The sequence below is a fragment of the Halichoeres trimaculatus genome, unplaced genomic scaffold (assembly GCF_033239565.1).
Source record: "Halichoeres trimaculatus isolate MK-OKI-2021-1 unplaced genomic scaffold, fHalTri1.1 fHalTri1_scaffold_5, whole genome shotgun sequence".
In the NCBI taxonomy this organism is placed as follows: Eukaryota; Metazoa; Chordata; class Actinopteri; order Labriformes; family Labridae; genus Halichoeres; species Halichoeres trimaculatus.
The window spans coordinates 32,039,058-32,061,089 of record NW_027437183.1 but is presented as its reverse complement, the minus strand read 5'-3'; the positions used below and the strand labels follow the sequence as shown (position 1 = coordinate 32,061,089).

General features: G+C 40.3%; 1 protein-coding gene across 2 annotated transcripts; it reads left to right on the top strand.

Annotated features, from left to right (window-relative positions):
* Nucleotides 1–9,689: 9,689 nt before the first annotated feature.
* ncaph (non-SMC condensin I complex, subunit H) lies at nucleotides 9,690–21,696 on the top strand. 2 transcript variants are annotated; one of them, XM_074670403.1, is made up of 18 exons: nucleotides 9,690–9,851; nucleotides 10,864–11,086; nucleotides 11,265–11,355; nucleotides 11,595–11,687; nucleotides 12,121–12,238; nucleotides 13,739–13,887; nucleotides 14,405–14,594; nucleotides 14,712–14,794; nucleotides 15,110–15,303; nucleotides 15,391–15,536; nucleotides 15,949–16,055; nucleotides 16,318–16,437; nucleotides 17,352–17,459; nucleotides 19,070–19,213; nucleotides 19,311–19,421; nucleotides 19,594–19,673; nucleotides 19,987–20,062; nucleotides 21,391–21,696. In XM_074670403.1, exons 2-18 carry the CDS (start codon nucleotides 10,869–10,871, stop codon nucleotides 21,448–21,450), a joined length of 2,088 nt encoding a protein of 695 aa, XP_074526504.1. In that variant the 5' UTR covers nucleotides 9,690–9,851; nucleotides 10,864–10,868; the 3' UTR covers nucleotides 21,451–21,696. The 2 variants fall into 2 exon arrangements, with proteins under 2 accessions (XP_074526504.1, XP_074526505.1); XM_074670404.1 differs by having other exon boundaries at nucleotides 19,597–19,673; nucleotides 21,391–21,695.
* The last annotated feature ends 336 nt before the right edge of the window (nucleotides 21,697–22,032 follow it).

Here is a 22,032-nt window from a genome sequence, read left to right as displayed (position 1 = left end):
GTGTATCCACACATTTCTGGATGTGGGATGGCTTTATTTATTTATCTCCCCTTGTTGCCTGGGAACAATTTTTTCCTGATGCTGGCTGCACTGAGGGAACACCTACATCAGAGCCTCAAAAATGTGTTTGTGTTCATTCATATAATTCCCCCAGGTTTTTGTTGTAAGCTGAGGAAATTTTCTCATTCTCTATTTTTAGGGTGACCACAAGTATCTGACAGAAAAGCAGGCAGAGTCTGCCTCTCTAGATACTGACGACAAATATTTTGTTCTTTGAAAAGAAAAAAATAAAACAGGAAAAGAAGCACAAATTACGTCATTAACGCCTCCCAGGCAGCACTTGGCAGAAGATTTCCCATGCAGAGAAGTGACACCAGTTTAAACTTCCTGCCTGGTTATCACAAATACCTCAGGGTGCTTCAGTCCCGCGTGTTATCTTTCATGAAGCATTCAGAGATTTTATGGAGCAGAATTCCAAACTAGACCCTAGATAAGCTAACATAAGTCGCGCTAATGGCATTTCACCTCACGATCAAGTAACTGCATCAATATTTAGACAGCCGCCACCTGCTATCTTGTCATGCACCATCAGTATTCATGGCTTCACTCAAAGGTTATTGAGGTGTAGATGGTGCCATTACACAATGTGGACAATTTATCTTCAACTTTCCATTTGGTGTACAGCAAATATTTGATATTTCAGTGCAATGAAAGTCTGCTATTGGTTTTATAGTTCAGGGCTGTAGACATCATTTGGAAACACACACATCAGACGCTTTATTTTCAGACCCACCTGTTCAACTGATTGTTAATGGAAATAACTCATCAGCCAATCACATGACAGCAGCTCAATGTATTTACTCATGTAGACAAACACAGAGGCAAACGGAGCACCAGAATGAGGAAGAAATGTGATTTTAGGGACTTTGAACATGTCGTGGTTGTTGGTCTGAGTAATTGTCAAACTGCTGAGCTACTCTAGACTCACTCTAGGGTTTACAGAGAATGGGCCCAAACAGAGAAAATATCCAGTGAGCAGCAGTTCTGTGGGACAAAATGTCTTGTTGATGCCAGAGGTCAGAGGAGAATGGACAGACTGGTTGGAGCTGATAGAAAGACAACAGTAACTCAAATAACCACTGGTTACAACCGAGGTCTGCAGAAGAGCATCTCTGAACACACAACACGTCCAACCTTGAGGCAGATGGGCTACAGCAGCAGAAGACCACACCGGGTGACCCTCCTGTCAGCTAAGAACAGGAAACTGAGGCTACAATTCACACAGCAACACCAAAACTGGACAATAGAAGATTGGAAAAATGTTGCCTGGTCTGATGAGTCTGGATTTCTGCTCCACATTCAGATGGTAGGGTCAGAATTTGACGTCAGCAACATGAAAGCATGGATCCATCCTGCCTTGTATCAACAGTTCAGGCTGCTGCTGCTGGTGTAATGGTGTGGGGGATATTTTCTTGGCTCACTTTGGGCCCCTTAGTACCAACTGAGCATGGTTTAAAGTCCACAGCCTACCTGAGTATTGTTGCTGACCATGTCCATCCCTTTATGAGCACAGTTTACCCATCTTCTGATGGCTACTTCCAGCAGGATAACGCTCCGTGACATAAAGCTTGAATCATCTCAGACTGGTTTCTTCAACATGACAATGAGTTCCCTGTACTCAAATGTCCTCCACAGTCCCCAGATCTCAATCCAATAGAGCACCTTTGGGATGTGGTGGAACGGGAGATTCTCATCATGGATGTTCAGCCCACAAATCTGCAGCAACTGTGTGATGCTATCATGTTAATATGGACCAAACTCTCTGAGGAATGTTTCCAGTACCTTGTTGAATCTATGCCACCAAGGATTAAAGTGATACTCCGAGATGGAACAAGTTGGGTCCTATCACAAGGTTTAGGGCAGAAATTACCCCTACAGCAGTGTTTTTGTGCAGCAGAAGCCCAGAGCTCTCGCACCAAACACCCCCTCCCTGCTCCTCTGCCGGTTTCCTCTGCACTCAGACGGGGCCATATTTTACTTGACTAAAAACACAAATAAACGGACTCCCACCGAAAAAATCTGATATCGGTCTACATTCACGCTTTATTTAGAGAATTTTCAGCGTGTTACTTTCACACAAAACACAGCTAAATAAGGCTCTGATGATTTACATCTCAGACAAAGGTCTGGAATAGGGTCGTTTGTCACTCCCCAGCTACTGTCATTACGAGCACAACCAGGGTCCTGTTCCTGTTTTGTCTTCATGTTTCAGGTTTTAATTTCTGTCAAAGCCAGAATATTATTAAATGTTAAGAATAATTAGCCCGTAGTTTATCTGATATTTACAGTAATCTGTCATTTTGGGAGAATAGTTTTGACACCTGAGTGTGTGCTCCCATCTGTCCCTTATATGTTTATGCTCATGTCCGTGTTTTTGGGATAGGCAGACATGCTGACACAGACTGTCTAAAAAATGAATTATCTCTACCGTATGTTTCCATTTCTGTAAGTCAACAAACCTCTCACCCAGCTGTTCAACAATCCGGGGCATGTTTTCAATAAAAAGTGGACTAAATGTAAAACGTAGACTCAGCGGTGACCAGGAAATGACTGTAGCATCTCTCTGACAAAGAGCCTCCGGTGCCTCCTGGGAATTGGCAGAATCAGGCAAGTTAAATACACTGCAAGGCTCACCTCAGAAGGGGTGTACCTTTAAATATACTACCTGAAATATCTCTGTATGTCAACTGTTTAAGATGCACAGATTTCGTGTGACAACCTGTATCTGAAATTGATCTTTTTCTTGTGTCGATACATGTCGTGCATAGCAAATGTTTTACTTCATTCAGATTCTACGAGCTGCAGAGGAATGTGTCACCCTTCAGCCCATAATCCTACTAGGGATGAGCTTTCAAGCCAGAATACTGCTGGACAGTCACTGGCTTCTATTTGCGGATTATTCATGGCTGGACCCTCCACTCGCCTCCAATCGAGTGTCCTCTGTGCTGTCTGGAGCTGAGCAGTTAGGTGCCAGCGACTGCAAAAATGTCCAAACTGCCCAGGGAGTGGGTAAATTGTTGTATTTATTACAGCCCATTGTGGTTTGAATGTTGGTCCTGGCAGAGCTGACTATCACTGTTTACTTCCTTGGTGGGATAATCAGCATCACTCATAAAACTGAAATGATCTCAATCAGCCGGTGCTCAGCTCAGTAAAGGGAATTACTCCTCTATAAAACAATGCCAGATGAACCACCTGTTGATCCTGCAGAAAAAAAACACAGTTAGATGGAACGAGCACGTTTTATTTACAATTAAAAGGCATAATCAAAGCTGAGGCCCACAAAGGGCAGTTAACCCTGACTGATAAGCCCTGTTCCCACCAAGTGGTTCGGTTCGTTTTGTCTTGGAACAGCACGCATGTTGGGGTGTTTCCACTTACTAATCCTGGGACAGAGGGAGAAACTGTGGTAAGTGCAACAAAGTGCTTTAAGTTTGATTGGCTGAAGGTGCTGCCATCTAGTGCCAGAGTAAGTGCCATTTCTTTCCTTTAAAACACTGTAGCCACAGCAAACCTCAACTAATAATTCAGTGTCAACAAAATCATCAGCAATATTGTTCAACATTCAACAGCATTCACTATCCAGCTTTGTCAATGCTAAACAATCACTAAGATCTGGGTGTAAGACCTTCTGATTAAGGACAAAGAGGAGGTGGGTCAGTTTAAAGGCCTTAAAGGGATAGTTCAGTTTTTTGAAGTGGGGTTGGATGAGCTCTATGTGACCACTAAGGACATTAGATAAAGTAGAAAGTTGTCTCCTCTCCCTCAGTAAGACACAGACTGTAATCGATGGTGACCAGGAAATAGACGCTAACAGGGACAGACGGTACCAAATCCAAAGGCTATTTTCTCTGCCTACAAGAACTAAAATCAAAAAGTAATACCACAGTTTAAGAGTACGCTACATAAAATATTTTTTAAGTGCATTAAATCTTCGGAAATATAAACATTTAGCCGGACCTAACTAACTGGTCATGCATCCTTACGCTACGCTAGTGCGCTCCGTCCCCCCTCCTCCTTTCAGCTGTAGGGAATGTAAACAAGCTATGCTTCGGGGGCTGGTTTTAGCCTCGTGTAAGTTTGATCAAGTATCGTAATTCTTTTGTTTGTACTCTAAGGATTGTGAGGCAGCGTAGGAAATTCAAAATGAGTGACTATGACAGTGACGGTGAAGTTCCGTTCTCTTTGGAACCAAAAGGATACCTGCATGAACCGGAGCACACAGAAGAGGAGCTGCTACAGATGGCGACTGAAAGGAATACAGAGGAGACATCCACGAACACTGGACATCAAGACAGAGTCGGAAATACTCTGTGGTGTAAATGCTTGAGCTGTGACTCAATGCTGAGTGTTACTGCTGTCACGAGTGGAACTTTGTTGCTGACACTCTTCAGGATTTGTCTGAGGACACTGCTGACTCTCAAGCCGTCTGTATAACTCATCACACAGATTTCCCTGCTCTTCTGAATTCTGGAGTGTCCTGTAACAGCAACAACAACAACAGGCGTGGCAGCAGTAACACTCAGCATCTTGATGTCCAGTGACCGTGGATGTTTCCTCTGTATTCCTTTCGGTCTCCATCTGTTGAAGCTCTGTGTGCTCTTGACGGCTTGAGAGCCAGCAGTGTCCTCTAACTCAGACAAATCCTGAAGAGAGTCTGAGTGTCTACGCTGCCTCACAATCCTTAGAGTACAAACAAAAGAATTACGATACTTGATCAAACTTACACGAGGCTACAACTGGCGCCCGAAGCATAGCTTGTTTACATTCCCTACAGCTGAAAGGAGGATGGGGACGGAGCGCACTAGTGCTGCGTGGAAGGACGCATGACCAGTTAGTTAGGTCCGGATAAATGTTTATTTTTCCGAAGACTTAATGCTCTTAAAAAATATTTTATGTAGCATACTCTTAAACTGTGGTATTGCTTTTTGATTTTAGTTCTTGTAGGCAGAGAAAATAGCCTTTGAATTTGGTACCGTCTGTCCCTGTTGGCGCCTATTTCCTCGTCACCATCGATTACAGTCTGTGTCTTACTGAGGGAGAGGAGACAACTTTCTACTGTATCTAATGTCCTTAGTGGTCACATAGAGCTCATACAACCCCACTTCAAAAAAACTGAACTATCCCTTTAAGCTGTTTCCACCAAGTTTAGTTTGGTTCGTCATGGCACAGCACTTATTTTATGGTGTTTTCATTGACTAATCCCGGGACAGATCCCCAGATAACCGAGACGAGCTGTCCCACTTTTTAGGATCCTTACGTAGAGGTACCAGACTAAACTGATCTGATCCCAGAAGGTGGAGCTCCAACACTGCAGTCTGTTGATTGGTTGAAAGAATCGTCACTTGCAGTGCAACAGTGGCTGCATTTCTCCTTGGGGCACACAGCCGTCTCTGAAACAAAGCTTGATTGCACTTTGTATCAAAGAGCTACATGTCAAACAAGAAGAAGACAAACTGCTGGATGTCTCCCACTGCTGCTGGAAACACAAACAGGATCTGTCTTAACCAAAGAGTGGATGAAACATGGACGAAGCCCAGACGACGTCACCCATTTGTTCCCGACACTTGAAATGAAGCCAATCCACGAACACATTTTCATTTTGAACTGCTACAGGGCACTCGTCAGTCACATGACCTGAGCTGTGTCTCCGATTGGACAATCCAATGATCCAAATAACTTCTAAACTGCTGAGTTAGAAAAAAAATACAGTACAGTTGGTGCCGATAGTTAATCAGTGTTTTAGACCCAAGACGATTTTGAACCAGGCTGTAAAAGTCTGTTTTTATGGCTGGATGTGTATGTGACTTCCAGTCTTTCTGCAGCCAGCCTCAAGCGGGTTCTTGATGAATAGCAACATTTGGCACTTCCACATAGGCTTCATTTTAACTAACCAGATGTTGCCCCTTGATCTAAACCGGACTGCATGGTGGAAACAGGGCGTTGGAGTCATTTGAAACTTGAGCAAACTGCTATCGACTCAAAGAGTAGAGCTACAAAAATAAAAAGAAAGAAGGAGTATAACACAAATAACTTGAGAAAAGGGTCGTGAACACAGAAAGGTTTTATGAAAAAGGAGAGAGCGGAGAAAGAGTGAGTCTCTGAATCCTCCTCATCATCGGCCATCAATGATCAGACGAGAAGCATCAATCAAACAGCTGATTAAAAACATTCAGAGCTCTCTGCTCCAGAGATGGATGCTTTCCATTTGTTAGGCACTGCTGCATTTTTATATTAATGTCTGTGTGTGTGTGTGTGTGTGTGTGTGTGTGTGTGTGTGTGTGTGTGTGTGTGTGTGTGTGTGTGTGTGTGTGTGTGCGCCTTATATGTTTATGTGGTTACATAAGGTTTAATATAGTGCATTCACATGTTACTTACACAGTGAGTCATTTTAGTTTTAATGCCACAATCATAAATCACACAAAGAGCTTTTTCTGAGATGTATAAGAGATTCCCTCTCTCTGACACACACACACACACACACACACACACACACACACACACACACACACACACACACACACACACACACACACACACACACACACACACTGTGTTCAACCGGCGGCAAAAGAGAAGAATCCTAGTTGAGTCTGATTTCAGGGCTCATTATTATGATTATTTACAACAAAGGGAGAAATTTCTGCTCCAAACTACTGAGTATGAACCTGGAACATGTAGCAAACCCCTGGTCTAAAAATATGAAGCCTTTGTGGAAGTACTAGATCTGCCGTTCTTCAATGTTCCACTTGAGGCTGATTGCAGAAACATGGGGAACCAAACACACACCAAGCAATAAAAGCAGATTTTTTTCCAGTAAAAACATTTTTACGACCCTTTACAACTATTGCTGTGTGGAAAACACATTTCTTGTATCAACAATACACTGTAACAAGAGGTTTTGCATGTCTGGAGATTTGAGTTTTGAATGAATTCACAGCCCAGTGTGTTGTGCATTAACAATGTATTCCTCTTAATGCTGAGATGCACTCATCAATTCTGCTACGCACGGATCATTGAAGGTGTCAAATAAACTCAAAAATACCTGCTGCTCGGCAGCTACTAATCTGAATTTAAACCAAAGAACTAAGACCCAGTGCTTAAAAAGGTTTATGCTAATCTCACCAGTGTGTGAATGCTCTCTGAATTGTGTGATAAAGCAGCCACAAATATCCACTCTTGGACTAACAACAAAGAAACCACGGGATCTTGCACATAGCATGCTAAAATACAGACATAAAGCATACAGGTGCAGTGTTAGTTAGCAAGCTAAACCACAGAAAACAATAGCAAACACAAGGTTTTAGTGAACTCAAAGTGCTTCTCAACAAATCGATGTCAATAGCTCAGAAAAATGTGTCTATTAATTAACCATGATAGACAGACTTCTTTACATGTTTCAGCAGAGCTTATCACAAGGCTATCTGAAAAGAAGCCAGGTAGAGCAGATGGCATTTGTGTACAGGGTATTACCCGCAAGTATGCAGGGCTTCAACAGAGGGCACTATAATGCCATTCATACATCACACTCAATACAAAACTTATTCCAAGAAAAAGAAAAACATGGCGAAATTTCTCCATAAAATATCAAAATCCAAATCAGAAACAACATGTGAAAATACAAAGAACATTTTTTTACACATAAATCATGGTTAGCCTGCAAACATCTGAACTTTTCACTTTCTGGACTAAGTCTTCTGGTGAGATGTCTGTTTAGGCTTGAGTTTGGCTCCATCTTTGCACCGATGCTCATTTTACATTATCCAGCATGTTGCTCTGCTAATCAATGTAAAAGTTTGTATCCTCCACTTCCAAGTTCTAATACAGTCAATGTTTCATTCTGAGTACAACTTTGAGTCAAGGGTTATCCAGATCCTGAACTCTGGTTGTACATAACTGCTACCAAACACAGAGGGGGGTTGTTGATTTGTTGCAGATGACCCAAAACAAAAGAGTGTATTTGGAAATGTAATGAACAGTGTTTCAGTCACACAGGTCATGTAGCAAATGTAGACCTTGAGTTTGCATGAAGTAGACCTTTATATTTTACTGCCATCTAGTGACCCCCTTAACTTTTCTGTTTCATCCCTGAGACATTTTCCACTTGCCTTGGCAGTTACTCTAAAATGTCTAAAAGATCCTCATTGTTCTGTAGACCACATTTTCACTTATCTTTTTTCTCACATGAGCAAACACTTTAGGGCCTACCACTGGTATTTTGCAGTGGTAATCATAATCATAGAAATCGAATTATAATGATGGTGCTTGTTGTTATGTGTGTGCTGTGTTTGGTGGTGGGTGACAATGACTTTAAGTTGACTCATGTAATACAATAGTAGCTTTTTCCAGTTTATACTGTTATTTAACTTCCTTTACTTATACAATAAAAGTGGCCTTCAGAATCCAAGGAATTGACATCTACATTACAAAGTAAATGGTGGAGTATCAGTGTATATAGGAGGACTGACAGCAGAACGGTGAGTTGAATTACCAAACCACACAGTAAAATAAAAACCATTATCAAGTACACAATAAGGGAAAAGTGGAATAAGATGTGACAAGAGGAAAGACTTTGATACACAAGATTAAATTATTGCTTAATCAAAATAAGGAAACATTCTGAGATAAGATCAACAAATCAGTAAGCCCACTTTTATTTATACAGCACCTATTGAACAAAGAAGATGCAGTTCAATATGCTTCACGGTGATTTAAAAAAAAATAAAAAAGATATACTGCAAAATAGTGGTAGGGCATACTGGAAAAAAAGTATTCAATTAGAGACTAATGCATATGATGAAAGAGTTTGATTAAAACAGCTTGATAGTTTAAAACAAAAAAACAAACAAACAAAAAAACCAAGACTGAAATTCCAATTAGGTTTTAAGTAGTTAAATAGATTAAATTTATAAATAAATATGTCAGGACAAAAGTAAAATATTGATGAGGGCACTAGAATATAATATAACATAACATAACATAACATAACAGAATAGAATAGAATAGAATAGAAAAGAATGGAAAACTCTTTATTGTTCCCCCAATTTTATTTTATTATTATTATTATTATTATTATTATTATTATTATTATTATTATTATTATTATTAATTTTATTCTTTTATTATTGTGGTCACTGCAGCTCACAGACAAAGTGCAATAAGAAATTGAAAGTAGATATTTGAATAAATATAGAAACATAGAAAATATGACTATTTACATAAGAAGTTATTATTTATACAAGAAATTACTGTTTGCACAGGAACAAAATAGTACAGGAAAAAAAAATCAGCAATGAACTGTAAACAATGAGTACTGAGATGCCAATGAGCACTGAAGTGCTAACATAGCCTAAAATACCAAAGATGTGTACATTATTCATTGTGCAAGATATATGGCTGGAAGATGGAGAAAACAGACCACGATACTGAGAGATAAATAAAATGTCTTTCTTTCTTTCTTTCTTTCTTTCTTTCTTTCTTTCTTTCTTTCTTTCTTTCTTTCTTTCTTTCTTTCTTTCTTTCTTTCTTTCTTTCACCAACGACATGGAGTCACACTCCATACCGTCAGGTGGCAGTAATGCTCCTCCCTCCTCCTTATCCGCACACCACCAAAAACACCAACGATTATCATGCAACGTCATGACGTAGGTTGTGCTACGTAAACCGTCCGGCGCTAAATTCAAACGCAGCACAGGAGTAAAGCTTACGGCTGCCAGTGTTTATACGACACATTACAGGTTATAACGAGAAGAACGATATTTTGAACGGCACATCGGATTTTTTACGGCAAGGTATGTTTTTCTCAACACACTTGCTCTTTGTTTGTCTCATTTGGGCCATTGAGTAAGACAGTGGAACAATGAAAACACAGGCTGATGCTAACAGTGGTGTTATGCTAACATGAAGTTTAATGTAATGCCAACGACGGCAACCACTATTTTTAAGGAGGGTGGCATGTCTTCGGTTGTTTGCTTGAGACATTTTTATAATGACGCCACGTTTTAACTATTCCAAAACGTTTTTTTTCCGCGACCTTAACCACTCTCTGACGTTCTTAAACTTTCACAAAGTGTGTAAGCTGAACCGTCAATGCAAATAATGCTTGAAAGAACAGATGCTACATCAAAACGCACATTGTTTACTGTGTAAAAAGACAATGTTCTTTTGAGGTTTTTCACAATACTTTGCAATTCCTGCGGTCTGACGTTAGGTGCATACATATTAATACACAGTTAACCGTGTGCAGCAGAGAAAAGAAACAATCATGTAATTAGCACAGAATATATTTTTGAAGTATTATGTATATATTATATTTTGGGAGGGGGTCTAAGCCACTCCTTGAGTTATTCCTACTTTACCGTTGGGAGCAAGTTGCTCAGTCTACTTAGCAACCTTGCCTAAGTCCCAGTATTGGAGGTCTGGAAGCTGGAGCATTGCCGAGGTGCCCTTAAGCGAGGCATTGCGCCCCTAACCACTCAGGAGCTTGATACCAGTCTAGCTTCCTCACTCGGCACACTCCATCAGCCATGTTTTTGCATATGTAGCAGAAGTCAGAGTGGAAAAATTTAAACTTTCACATTTCTGATTGGGCTTTTGTATCCCAAATCTATATCATTGTCATATGTGTGAGGAGTAAATCTCCAACAGTAACAGCAGTGGATTAGTACAAAATTAAACTTGCACATTTATAAGTTACTCCTAACAGGTGGTTGGTGAAACAAGTGTGAAATACTCTCAAACTGCCTGAAAAAAAAACACAACATGACATGAAGCCTCTCTGGTTGTACGTTTGTCCGTCTACAGCAAAGATGAGTGCAGCATCAACACCCGTCTCCCGAATACAAGCTGGATGGAGTTCATCAGCTTTTAAAAACAAGGGCCTCTCCCCTGCATCCTGCAGCACCCCACTGCTGGCAGCCTTCCCTGGTAATGATGACGAGCAGGAGCGACGTCAGCGCAGAAGGTCAAGGGTCATTGACCTCCAAGCTGCAACTGACTCCTCCTTCAATGACTCTGCAACACACAGGTAAACTTAAGAGCCTAATATGTGGAAAACATCTTTAGTGAAAGCCTGTCAAGCTAATTTACATATCAGCTGGTTTAGATGTATGAGCACATTTTAAATCACAGCGTCAACAGGAGGTTCTGTGTGTTTCAAAACAAACATCCTGTAGAATTGAAGTTTCTCTCTTTGTCGTATGCAGTGCTGCAGGGACTCCTGCGGCTGTGCCCAAGTTGTCAAATGCTCAGATCTCAGAGCATTACTCCACCTGCATTAAACTATCTACAGAAAATGTAAGTCTGTGTGTGTGTGTGTGCAGTGTGTGTCTATGCATTTATTGTGCCTGCTTCACTGAAGAATCACTTGGTTTCTCCCTCTGAATGTATAATGCTAAAGAAAACACGTTTTTGTCCGTATCTAACATTTTCATTTGTTGTAGATTTTCGAAGGTTTATGTTCGTTGCTCTCCTAACTATAAGTTTTGCTCTGATGCTTGGAGATGAATCGCTGAAACTATTTTTCCCTTTTGCAGAAAATCACGACTAAAAATGCCTTTGGTCTGCATCTGATTGATTACATGGCTGATATTCTCAAACAGAAGGACTCTGAACTCACAAATTTCAAGGTCTGAGCTTTTTCTTGAGTTGACTGAAGACAAATCATACCCTGTGATATTTCTCTGCTCTAGCTCTGTCTCGTATTAGGGTTAAGGAATACCTTGAACTCACACATATTAGCATCTGTGTGTGTGTGTGTGTGTGTTGTTTGCATTTGTTTTTCTGTTCAAGTCATATGAGTTCTGATTATCAGGTTAAATTACACTGATCAAAAGAATTACACAGGTCATTGGCAGGTTTGGTGTCAAATCCTGAAGATGTTTGACATTCAGATTTAAAATCCCCTAAGGTTTCATGTAAATCTTTTTCCAGTTCTGTTGATACATTAACAAAAAAAGACATCAGGAGTTTAGGATTTGTTTAGTAATCCCAGATCATTCCTCATGTTTTTCAAATAAGCAGTTTGCATGATTGATGTGTTTCTTGTCTGCCTTACTTAAGGTGGCAGCCGGGACTTTGGATGCCAGTACAAAGATCTACGCTGTGAGGGTGGATGCTGTTCATGCTGATGCTTACAGGGTGCTGGGAGGCCTTGGAGCTGAGACCAAACCTGGGGAAGGTTATTGCCTCATGTTTTTTTAATATAGACATATTTTCCTGTTTGGCTGTTTAACATGATTATAAAGAGATGTGTATCATAATGAGTTGTTTCTGTATCAGTTCCCTTTATTGATAGTGTGCTGATATTGTTAGATATTACTCTCCACCATTGGTTTTACAAATAATTGTTCTAAAGTATTAGAGGACATCAGTGATTAAACTTGTTTGTTAATTTATTGAACAAAACAACTGCACAGTCTCTGGATACAAAATGCTACATCCTGCATGCAACAAACATTTCAAGGAGGGAGTATTGAGCTTTTTTTAAGATTCATACTAAGGCTGTCCAATTTGGGGCCACTGGGCCAAATTTGGCCCACCAGGGATTTTTTTCGGCCCGCTGCCCATGTTAGAATTGTTATTTTATATATTATATTTCAAATAACATTATTATTTACCACTATCAGCAGCCTGAATTTCGTATTCATTGTTCATTTATTGTTGCACTTCCTCTCATGACCACATATTAACACCGTGTTACATTGGGAGTAGGGTGCCACTAGTCCTGTCAGTCCATGATGCAGAGAGTGGAAAGATGCAGGGTCATGGCTGGGATGGAGTGTATGAAACAGTGGCACTTTTACAAGATAAAATTTAAAAATAGTTGAGAACATGAGTTTTTTTTTTTACAGAAATTGATTCCACAGTGGTATGCCTAATATGTGAGCAGAAAGTTGATGTTTTAAAATCATCTAATCTTCCTACATTAATGCAGCACAGTAGTCATTTATAGGGAAAAAAATTCTAAAGCAGGAGTACAGTTTTATAACTATTCCATATTTTAAAGGGATTGAAAATGCACAATTTTGGTTTCATAGGAGCATGCTGTGTCCCATGTTGTTTAGATTATACTGCACTAAATGTCTTTGAAGACAGAGGCCTATTATTTGTGCTATATGGATATTCAGTAATCTCATGCTGTGAAATGCAGTAAAGAAAAGTGTAATGTCATGAACTGCAGCATAAATGTTTAGTTTTGGCCTGCGACCCCCACCCTGATCTGTTTTTGGCCCTTCAATGAAAATGATTTGAGCACCCCTGGTTTATATTGTACCTCTGTTACCCCTTGAGTATCTTTACATGGTTTACAGCTCAAAAAAAATTCCTATTTTTCTCACCCTGCTGTTTTAGAAAACCCCCATTTCAGTCTCTGCCTTAAAAACTTCTTTTCTGAAAATCTGCATACCTTTAGTATGAACATTCAGCATCGTTACTCTATATCTATGTAAAAAATGACAAAGCAGAAAACTCCTGAAACTGTAGTTTTGATACTGACTAAACGAAAGAAATGTCAGTTCACGGCACCTAACCCCAGCAATCTACTGAGTTACACCAGAAAGGAATGTAGCGCCTTATTCCATAAGTAAATCTTGACCCATCCATGATTTAATGATGGCTTGTTCTTTTTACAACAGGTTCACTGCTTTATGTTTCCCTGACATTTGTTGTGATTTTATAGATCCTGGACCTCAGGAAGAGGATGGAGGTGAAGGAGTTTCAGGAAGTGAAGCAACTGCCAAGCAGCCAAAGAAAAAGAGGCCTCCTAAGAAGACGGTGGAGCAGAACCTGAGCAACATCAACAGTGCGGAGTCTGAGAGGAGGTGTGAGGTACAGTACCCGTTCAGGAGAACGACGGTTTAAAGGCTTGATCAGATGAAACTACTGTTCACTATTGGTGCCATTGAGTCAGTGGTTCTATGAAACAGATGTAGGCCTTCAAAAGATGCTTTAATCACTGAAACAATTTGGACCAAGAAATAGATTTAATTCCTGTACATTACACTGAAGGAGTACCAGTCGGGACAGGGTGACATTGTCTGTTGATCAGTTTTACGTTACATATCTTGCTTGATGAGAAAAAATCTTGAGAAAACATCACCTTAGCTTAGCTGATAAGTGCTGCATGCATTTAGATACAATGCCAATTAAGTTGTTGGTTGCTCTGGCTTGACTGAAACCTCCCAGCATGCTTCAGTGAATTTACGTCCACCCAAACACCTCCTAATGGGCCATTTCAAATGAATGATGAAAAGTTACCACTTCATACTGAATCATAAATTTTTATTTTTTATTGCTGTGTCCAAATACTTGTCAACACGATCACCTGCCTTTCCTACCTGTCCAGGTGGACCCAATGTTTCACAGAATGGCGGCATCATTTGATGAGAGCAGCACAGCGGGCGTCTTCCTGTCAGTCCTCTTCAGTGAGAACAACCGCTGCGAACTTCTGTTTCCCTCCTACATGACCCTCCTGCAGTCCAAACCCACTTATTCTCCTCCGTCTCCTCAGGGAGTCTCTGCGTCTCCATTCACGGGTAAAACTTAAGAGCATTATCTCAGGGTTAGTTTTTAGAGCTGTTGTGTTCCTCATCTTGTGAGCTGCTCCTCAGAGGAAAAGTCAAACCACCATTTCTCTCCTGTGTTTATGAAAGCTGGACTCCAGCGTTCCCAGGAGAAAAGCTCCATCTGCCCGTCCCTGCAGGACTTCTCCTTCACAAGCTGGAACCCTGAGCAGGTCAGGAGTCCTTCGCATGTTATCAGCTCACAGTTCAGTCAGCTGTGTAAATGGTGCAGTGACCATAAAATAGTTAGCTACACACCTGGAAAGGCTGCTTTAATCCTGAACAATAGTTACCGGCCTAGGATCAACACATGCTGCCATGGTAGACTTTTCACATTTCAGCAAACATTTGGTGCATCATGACACAGAGAAGATGTCAAAATAGAATGGAGTGTTCCAACTAGTTTAGAACTTGAATTTATTGTTATTTACATATTGATTTGTGTGTGTTTGTTTGTGTGTAACGCCTGACTGTCCGTCTTCTTTCAGACCATGAATCAGCTCTTGGAGAAGATGAAACAGGGTGAACATGTGTTTGATGTGAACGCTGAGCCCGAGCCTGAGCCCGAAGAGGAAGACTGCCCAGATTTTGATGCAGACTATGAGGACGGACAAGGCGACTATGAGGAGGGATCTAAGGAGCACAAGGAGGGCTGTGAAGCCTCTGGCTCCGGCAAAGGACGGTAAGACTGGTTGGTTGAGTAAATATCTGTTTCCAGCAGCTGAGTCACTCGGTCATCAGAACAAACTGAATTATTCAAACTCTACAGGGATGTGATTCCCATCGGAGAGGGGGACATCGCCACCATGTGTCTGCAGCTGTCCTCAGAGCCCAGGGAGTATTCATACTTCAGCCCCAGGACCATGGCCACATGGGCTGGACCAGGCTACTGGCAGTTCAAGCCAAAGCACAAGTGTAAGACAAATCTTGGTTAATTCATGAACAGAAAAATGTTTATTGTCAGAGAGGGGATTGGAGCTATAAAGTTCCTTCTGGGGGATTGATTTTTCCATTTGTTACTGTGGCTCCAGGCTCTGTTTCACATTTTCATGCGCTCCTTGTTTGGAGTTAGCCTGGGAGTTTCAAGCTCTGGTCGATAGTCAGATCATCAAATGGATAGCCATTAGGGTTTTTAAGCTCACTACTTTTTTGATGTTTTTATACCATCACATTATTCACAGACTTTCATATTTAGAGGGATGTTGTGAGAAATGAGCCCTGACATTTTCTCTATCAGCACAGCACAGTTTGATTTATTGATGTTCTGGACCACTCTGCTTAATGTGTGCAGACAAACAATCACACATTGGAAATTTTTTTTCCACAGTGGACCATTTACCTGACAAGGAGCCGCGTAAACGAAAGCCCAAGAAGATCTTTGAAATAGACTTTAATGATGACGTCAACTTTGATACTTACTTCCGTACCACCAGAGTAAGAACTGCATCCTTTTTTTCTTCCACATTGTATTAAACTCAGCCTGTTTTAATGTCTGTGGGTTTGTTTAACCTTGTTTCCATTTATCTCTCTTTTTGAAAGTTTTAAGATAATATCCTCAGTTGTCACTATAACTATTTTACGTCATCCATCTCTAACACTATCAAAGTAACAGGTTTTTTACAGGGTCTTAATGAGAACATAAAAACATAGTAATAACGATGTGAACTGAGTCAGATTGTCTTCTTGTTCTTCACAGGCTGCCACTACCAACAGCAAGTCTGCCCTCAGTGCCAGCAACAAGAAAACAACTCTACCTGCTGACTTCCAGTTTCCCCCAGAAACACTTTCACAGCTCAACTTCAAACCTTCTAGCTCGGTTAGTTTTCCCTTCTCCTTCAAACAGCCCTGCCGGTTAAAGAAGTGTAAGGCAGAGACCCACAAACACCAGCATACTTAAAGAGAGGGTGTTATGCTTTCCTAAATTTAAATCTGGATGTAAAGCAGCAGTGCCAGATGTTCGAACCTCTGCATATTCATATGTCATTAAAATCCCTGGATCTATTTGTAAACTGATTCAAATGCTCTATTCTAAAAGTAGCCAAGTCGTCTCAATAATGAAATTAAAAACAAAACAAAACACGAAATACCGTTCAAAACTTAGACTTCATGAAACTGAAACTATCCCCAAACAACCCTCTAAAGAAAACCACACTTTCCCAGAAGACTGTCTGTGTTAAAGAGTCCTTTTTATTTTTAACAAATGAGAAGTCCCCCTTCGCCTCCCCGCACTTCCTGCCCCTACAGTTTGGGCTCTCAAAAATCCACAAAAATAAAGAAAAAATAGTCCACAATAAAAAAATATCGATCAAATTTAAAACACTGGTATACCAGGAAAAAACTAGGTGGGAACAAAAAAAATAAAGACCGATCTCACCCAGGTCCTGGAAGGAATATCCACAGCCACGCTGCTCCTTTGTCCCCTCCCCCACTTGTACATCCACAAATTGGTCAGAGGAGAGGAAACAGCCTCCACAGGAATAGCCACAGCTTGACTTACATGAATACCAATGAGAACCAAGCCTAACCATAATTTTTGTCACTCAGTTCTTTTATTTTTTCTCATTATTTCCTTTTCATTTCCCCTGATTTTTTTTTTTTTTTAGCAAGGTGACCCTGTCACAGCCTTTCCCCTTAAAACAGATCTGAGCTGGTCTACAGCCATAATGTCATGTGCCATAAACAAAGGTAAAGTGTGTTAAAATGAGATGTTTCTGTTTGATTTTCTTCCAGCTGAGTAAAGAAGGCCAGAAGAGGCTATCTGCAGAGCTCGGGGAAGGAATTGGAGACTACGACTACAACAACCCCAATGACACGGCCAACTTCTGTCCAGGTCTTCAGGTCTGAACTCCTTTCTTTTGTTTGTATTTCATTTGACCATGAAACATAATTTTATTTAATCTGAATCACTTTTGTTATCTCTGTTTTTCTATGCACAAGAATGCAGTCATTAGTTTTTCTCAGTTATAAGGTGCGTTCAAACTCCATAAAATCCTCAAAAACTGCCTAAAGAACTGGCTGGTCTGTTTATGCGCTACCTAAATCGTTCTCATTACTCCGCGCGACACATAAGCTTCTGGTCACGCACTCTGTATTTCAGGCGGTAGGGCTTAGAATAAACAAATTTAATTAGTGAGCAAACTTTTCATGCTGTCATTTTGCTTTAAACGCTTTAAAAATAAATGGTGACCACTCATTATTTATTTCAACTCATTGATTTAGATTTAATGAGAGGCCGGCTGTTGTAAACTTTCTGTGGCTCCAGAGAAACAAATTTTAATTTACATTTAACTTTATGTCTCTGCACTTTGAATGGGTGAAAAGCTAGCGGGGTATCCAAAGATTGTTATAGTAGAGAGAGACTGATACTTTGGAAGTTATTTTTCCCATTGATGGCTTTGAAGCAGAAAGAACTCACTGTACTTCTTTCCTGTCGCTTTGGTGTTAAAATTGTCTGCTCTCAAAGACACTTCTTTAAGAGAACTTTAGATGAAGACATTGTGTGTAGAGACTGCTGTTATGTGCTGATTGTGGAGACAGGAAGGCCTATCATGAAATCATTTCATCCTGGCTGATCAGAATGATTGGTCTGACTTTTTCTTTGGCAGCCGATGAATCAGACAGTTTTACGCTTCATGTCAACAAGGTTACAATCGAGCACTGTTCTCCTGTCTAAAAATATAAAGCCTGTGCAGAAGTGTTAAACACTGCAGATTTCACTTGAGGCTAGCTGCAGAGACACCACAAACCACCAAGCCAGAAAAACTGTTTTACAGCAACAGAAAAATGTTTACTGCCTCGTTCAAAAACGCAGTTTGGGTCTGAATGAAAGCACACACTGTACAGGCCTTGATGTTTTTTTTTCCTCTTTATTTTTCCAAGTTATTAAGCTTACGAGATTTGTTTTTTTCAAGGGCATAGTTGACTGAACTGACAGGTGGGCACCATGTAGCTGTCTGTAAAGAGACTAAAGGCCCATCTCTGTACCTCCTAGAGCAGAGCTAGTTTGAGTTCAGCGTTTCTAATATGGCCCCTGTGGATGATAGGCTGTCATATTTAATGGATGACGTCATGGGCATCACATCAATGTAATGTTCAGCCTGTGAGACCCTAATGTAGCAAACATAGTAAACTGCCTTCCCAAACTTTCATGCCACTAAATAAAGGTAGTCAATTGTTTTTAAATGCCTCTGAAACAGGCAGAGATCCTAAGAATCTAAATTTTGGCAAACAATCAAGATACCTTTTCTGTTTTTTGTTTTTTTTTCTGAAATACATTTAATCAGCTTCTCTTTTCACAGAGACAATAAATGTGCCCATAAATGGATGTGAAATTATAAGCTTTGTCTTTTTCAGTAGTTTTTCCAGCTTTAATTGGGTTTGTCGAGTTAACACTCAGGGATCAAAGATATGAATCCTTTTGACAGCTGTCTGTGACTCCTCTTCTTTAGGGTGGTGACAGTGATGACGATGTTGAAGGGTTTCCCAGTTCAGATGATACACAGGCTTCAGGTGACCCTGGACTCCCACCTTCACAAGAGCTCGAAGGTATTTCTACCTATGGGGAGGATGACCTGGTACCTGAACCATTCAGGGTGAGTTTTGAGAGATTTGGATGATACTAGTTTATAATGTCTGAAACTTACAAGTTCATCCTATTAATGAAATGCTGATGCCTGACTGTTTGTGAAGGTCAACAAGATTGAGATCAACTACGCTAAGACAGCAAAGAAAATGGACATGAAGAAACTGAAGAACAGCATGTGGACTCTTCTGACTGAAAGTCCAGAGAAACCCACAGAGGTGAAACAGACTGATGGATCATAAACATATCTGCCTCGTGACTGCAGTTTGTTACGATAATAATCTAATAAGTTTTACATTGAACTCTTGTTTGCCACATAGATGCTCACAGAATTAAATATGTTCATGTTTGTATTTCTGCTTTTAATGATTCATTATCAAATGTGCCCAGCAGGAGGCGCCAACCGCTGAGAAGCCAGACGTGTGTGGGGAGAAAGTGTTCAGTCAGACCACAAAGACATTGCTACAGAGGTACCAGCAGACCTCCTACCAGCCCCGCTAATGGCTGCAGCGTTATGAGGAATAATAATGACTGAATTCTACCCACTGCAGTGTTCTTCTTTATATCTTTATTAAATCTTTGGCTGTGAGCTTATGTAACAACTCTGTGATCCATGTGATCTCTGAACCAAAGGGAATGTGTGGGTAGGCATATTTTTGCCAGTTAGCCAGGCTCAAAGGAGTCATTTTAAAACATGTTCAACACTGGAAATGGCAGGATGGTGGGAGTTAAAGAAAAATTTCAAGTCTTTGATCCTCTCTTTGTGTTTTCATGGTGTTTCAGGTTGCCCAACACGATGGCTCAGAACCTCTCAGTGCCCCTGGCTTTTGTTGCTCTGCTTCATCTTGCCAATGAAAAGGTGAGCTGAGGTTTTTGAAGCATTATGATCTTGAAAGGGTTGAGTGAAAAATTACATAGAAACGCAGAGGGTTAAAAACATTAACCAAGAGCTTTAAATTTTTGAGGATGGCTACTTCTTCAGTCTGTTATTGCCTCTTGCCTTCCATGAATGTTTGAAAAAAAAATGGTCTGGGTTAGTTTTTTTCCTGTACATTGACATATTTTTTCTTTCAACATGTAAAATCCTATTTAAAAAACAAATGAGTAAAGTACATCAAACCTTATGGAGCCTGGCGTAGTACCAGCGCTATGATTTGCATATCAAGTTTCAATTGGCAGTAGATTTGAAACCAGAAAGGAAAGATTGCTCAATCTTTTTTCATGTAAATGTGGGAAGTTAACTTTCTTATTGTATTTTCAATGTGTCCCAGAGCCATTGACTCTATATAGAGTGGACAGCGTGGCACCGCCATTTACCATTGCACAATTTTGAAGCCAAAATACCCGTCGTAGGCACCACCATTGGCAGCTGTTGAGCAGCCAGAGTCTGCGCAGTAGAGGTTATGAGAGACTCAGAGAGAATCTGAGTGGAGCCCAGTGACAAAAATAATATATTTTTTTTCTTTCCAGAGTCTAATCACTTCTTGGCTCTCCCTCCCAATATATTTTACAATCCCTGAAAAAAATACACAAGAACAGCAGCTGTCAATCATCATTAAATGTGCTGTAAAGCCCCATTTTTAACCTCTCAAAACTAATAAAAGCTGAAGAGCACTTGAATACAAGGCAGACAAATAATATCTCCAAATCACCACAAGTAGATGTGAGAAACATTACTACGAGGTGTGTTAATTTTTTAAAGTTTGACTACAGCCCATCTGGAGTGACTGGGGAGCTGGATTTTTTTTACTTATGCTGCAGCCAGCCACCAGGGGGAGCAGTTTTTGTGGAGACCTCACTTAAAGCCGAGCAAGATGACGTCCATGTTTTTTTTTTTTCTTTGCCTCGAGCTCTGTTTCCATTCGATCATTTGTGTTTGTAGATATCAAGTGTAAAGTGTAAACAACAAAAACATTAATATCAACATCCATATTTACATTTTTTAAGGATACAGTCTTGCCACAAGAGTTGTTTTGATGTAGAGCAAATGTTTTATGCACAAAATGACACCAGAGCATCTAAAAATGTAAAGATATGAGTTGGCAGACTTTTTATGGTAGGTCTTAAAGGGTTAAACTGGAAAATGTCCTCATATGTTTAACTACAGATACATAAAGCAGTTAAAACGTTTGTTTTTTCCATTCCTGTTCATTGTCTGTATTTGTAATTATGTTTTGTGCTCAACAGAACCTGGAGCTGGTGAAGGTTGACGACATGTCAGACATCATCATCAAACAGGGCCACTGAGGGGAAGCAGAGCTGTTTTATGGAGAGTCACTCATTTCCCTCTCTTTGTACAATATTTGATTTTTGTCTCTGCAACCAGCTTTTTTATTCTGTTATCTTTTCTTTGTAAATGCATACTCAAGAACTGTTTTAAAGACCTTTACCTTTTGAATATAGGCAGAAGATGTGTCCTTTTAATATCCTCTTCTAGCTTGTCTTGCTTACTTTGTATGTATGTGTGTGTGTGTGTGTGGGTACGCGCGTTGATAATTTAACCGTTCTGCTGCTGAAAAGAAAAGTTGTACATTGTCAAATTGTTGAGACAAATAAAAGCCTTTTTTCTAAAACATGCTGAACAGGTTATTTAAGGATTAGGACGTTTTTCTGTCACTTTCTGGACTGAACTATTTAAACACACTTAATGGCTTCAGTTACATCTTGTACCTCATGAATCATAGCTGCCTGCAGCAGCAGTAATCTGACTTGACGGGAAGTAAAGATCAGCATTGAGGTTTCATCGCCCTCACACCAAACAGAGGTGGAACCGGTTGGTCAGGGCTAAAGGTGCTGGCTGTCTGGGTGGGACCAAAGTGACATCAGACC

What these genes read in the sequence shown, in the direction of transcription:
- ncaph (XM_074670403.1), top strand. Translation starts at nt 10,869, where the DNA reads ATGAGTGCAGCATCAACACCCGTCTCCCGAATACAAGCTGGATGGAGT. An exon ending in CTTACTTCCGTACCACCAGA is followed by an intron (nt 16,056 to 16,317) that starts GTAAGAACTGCA and finishes TGTTCTTCACAG; the next exon opens with GCTGCCACTACCAACAGCAA. An exon ending in TTCATCTTGCCAATGAAAAG is followed by an intron (nt 20,063 to 21,390) that starts GTGAGCTGAGGT and finishes TGTGCTCAACAG; the next exon opens with AACCTGGAGCTGGTGAAGGT.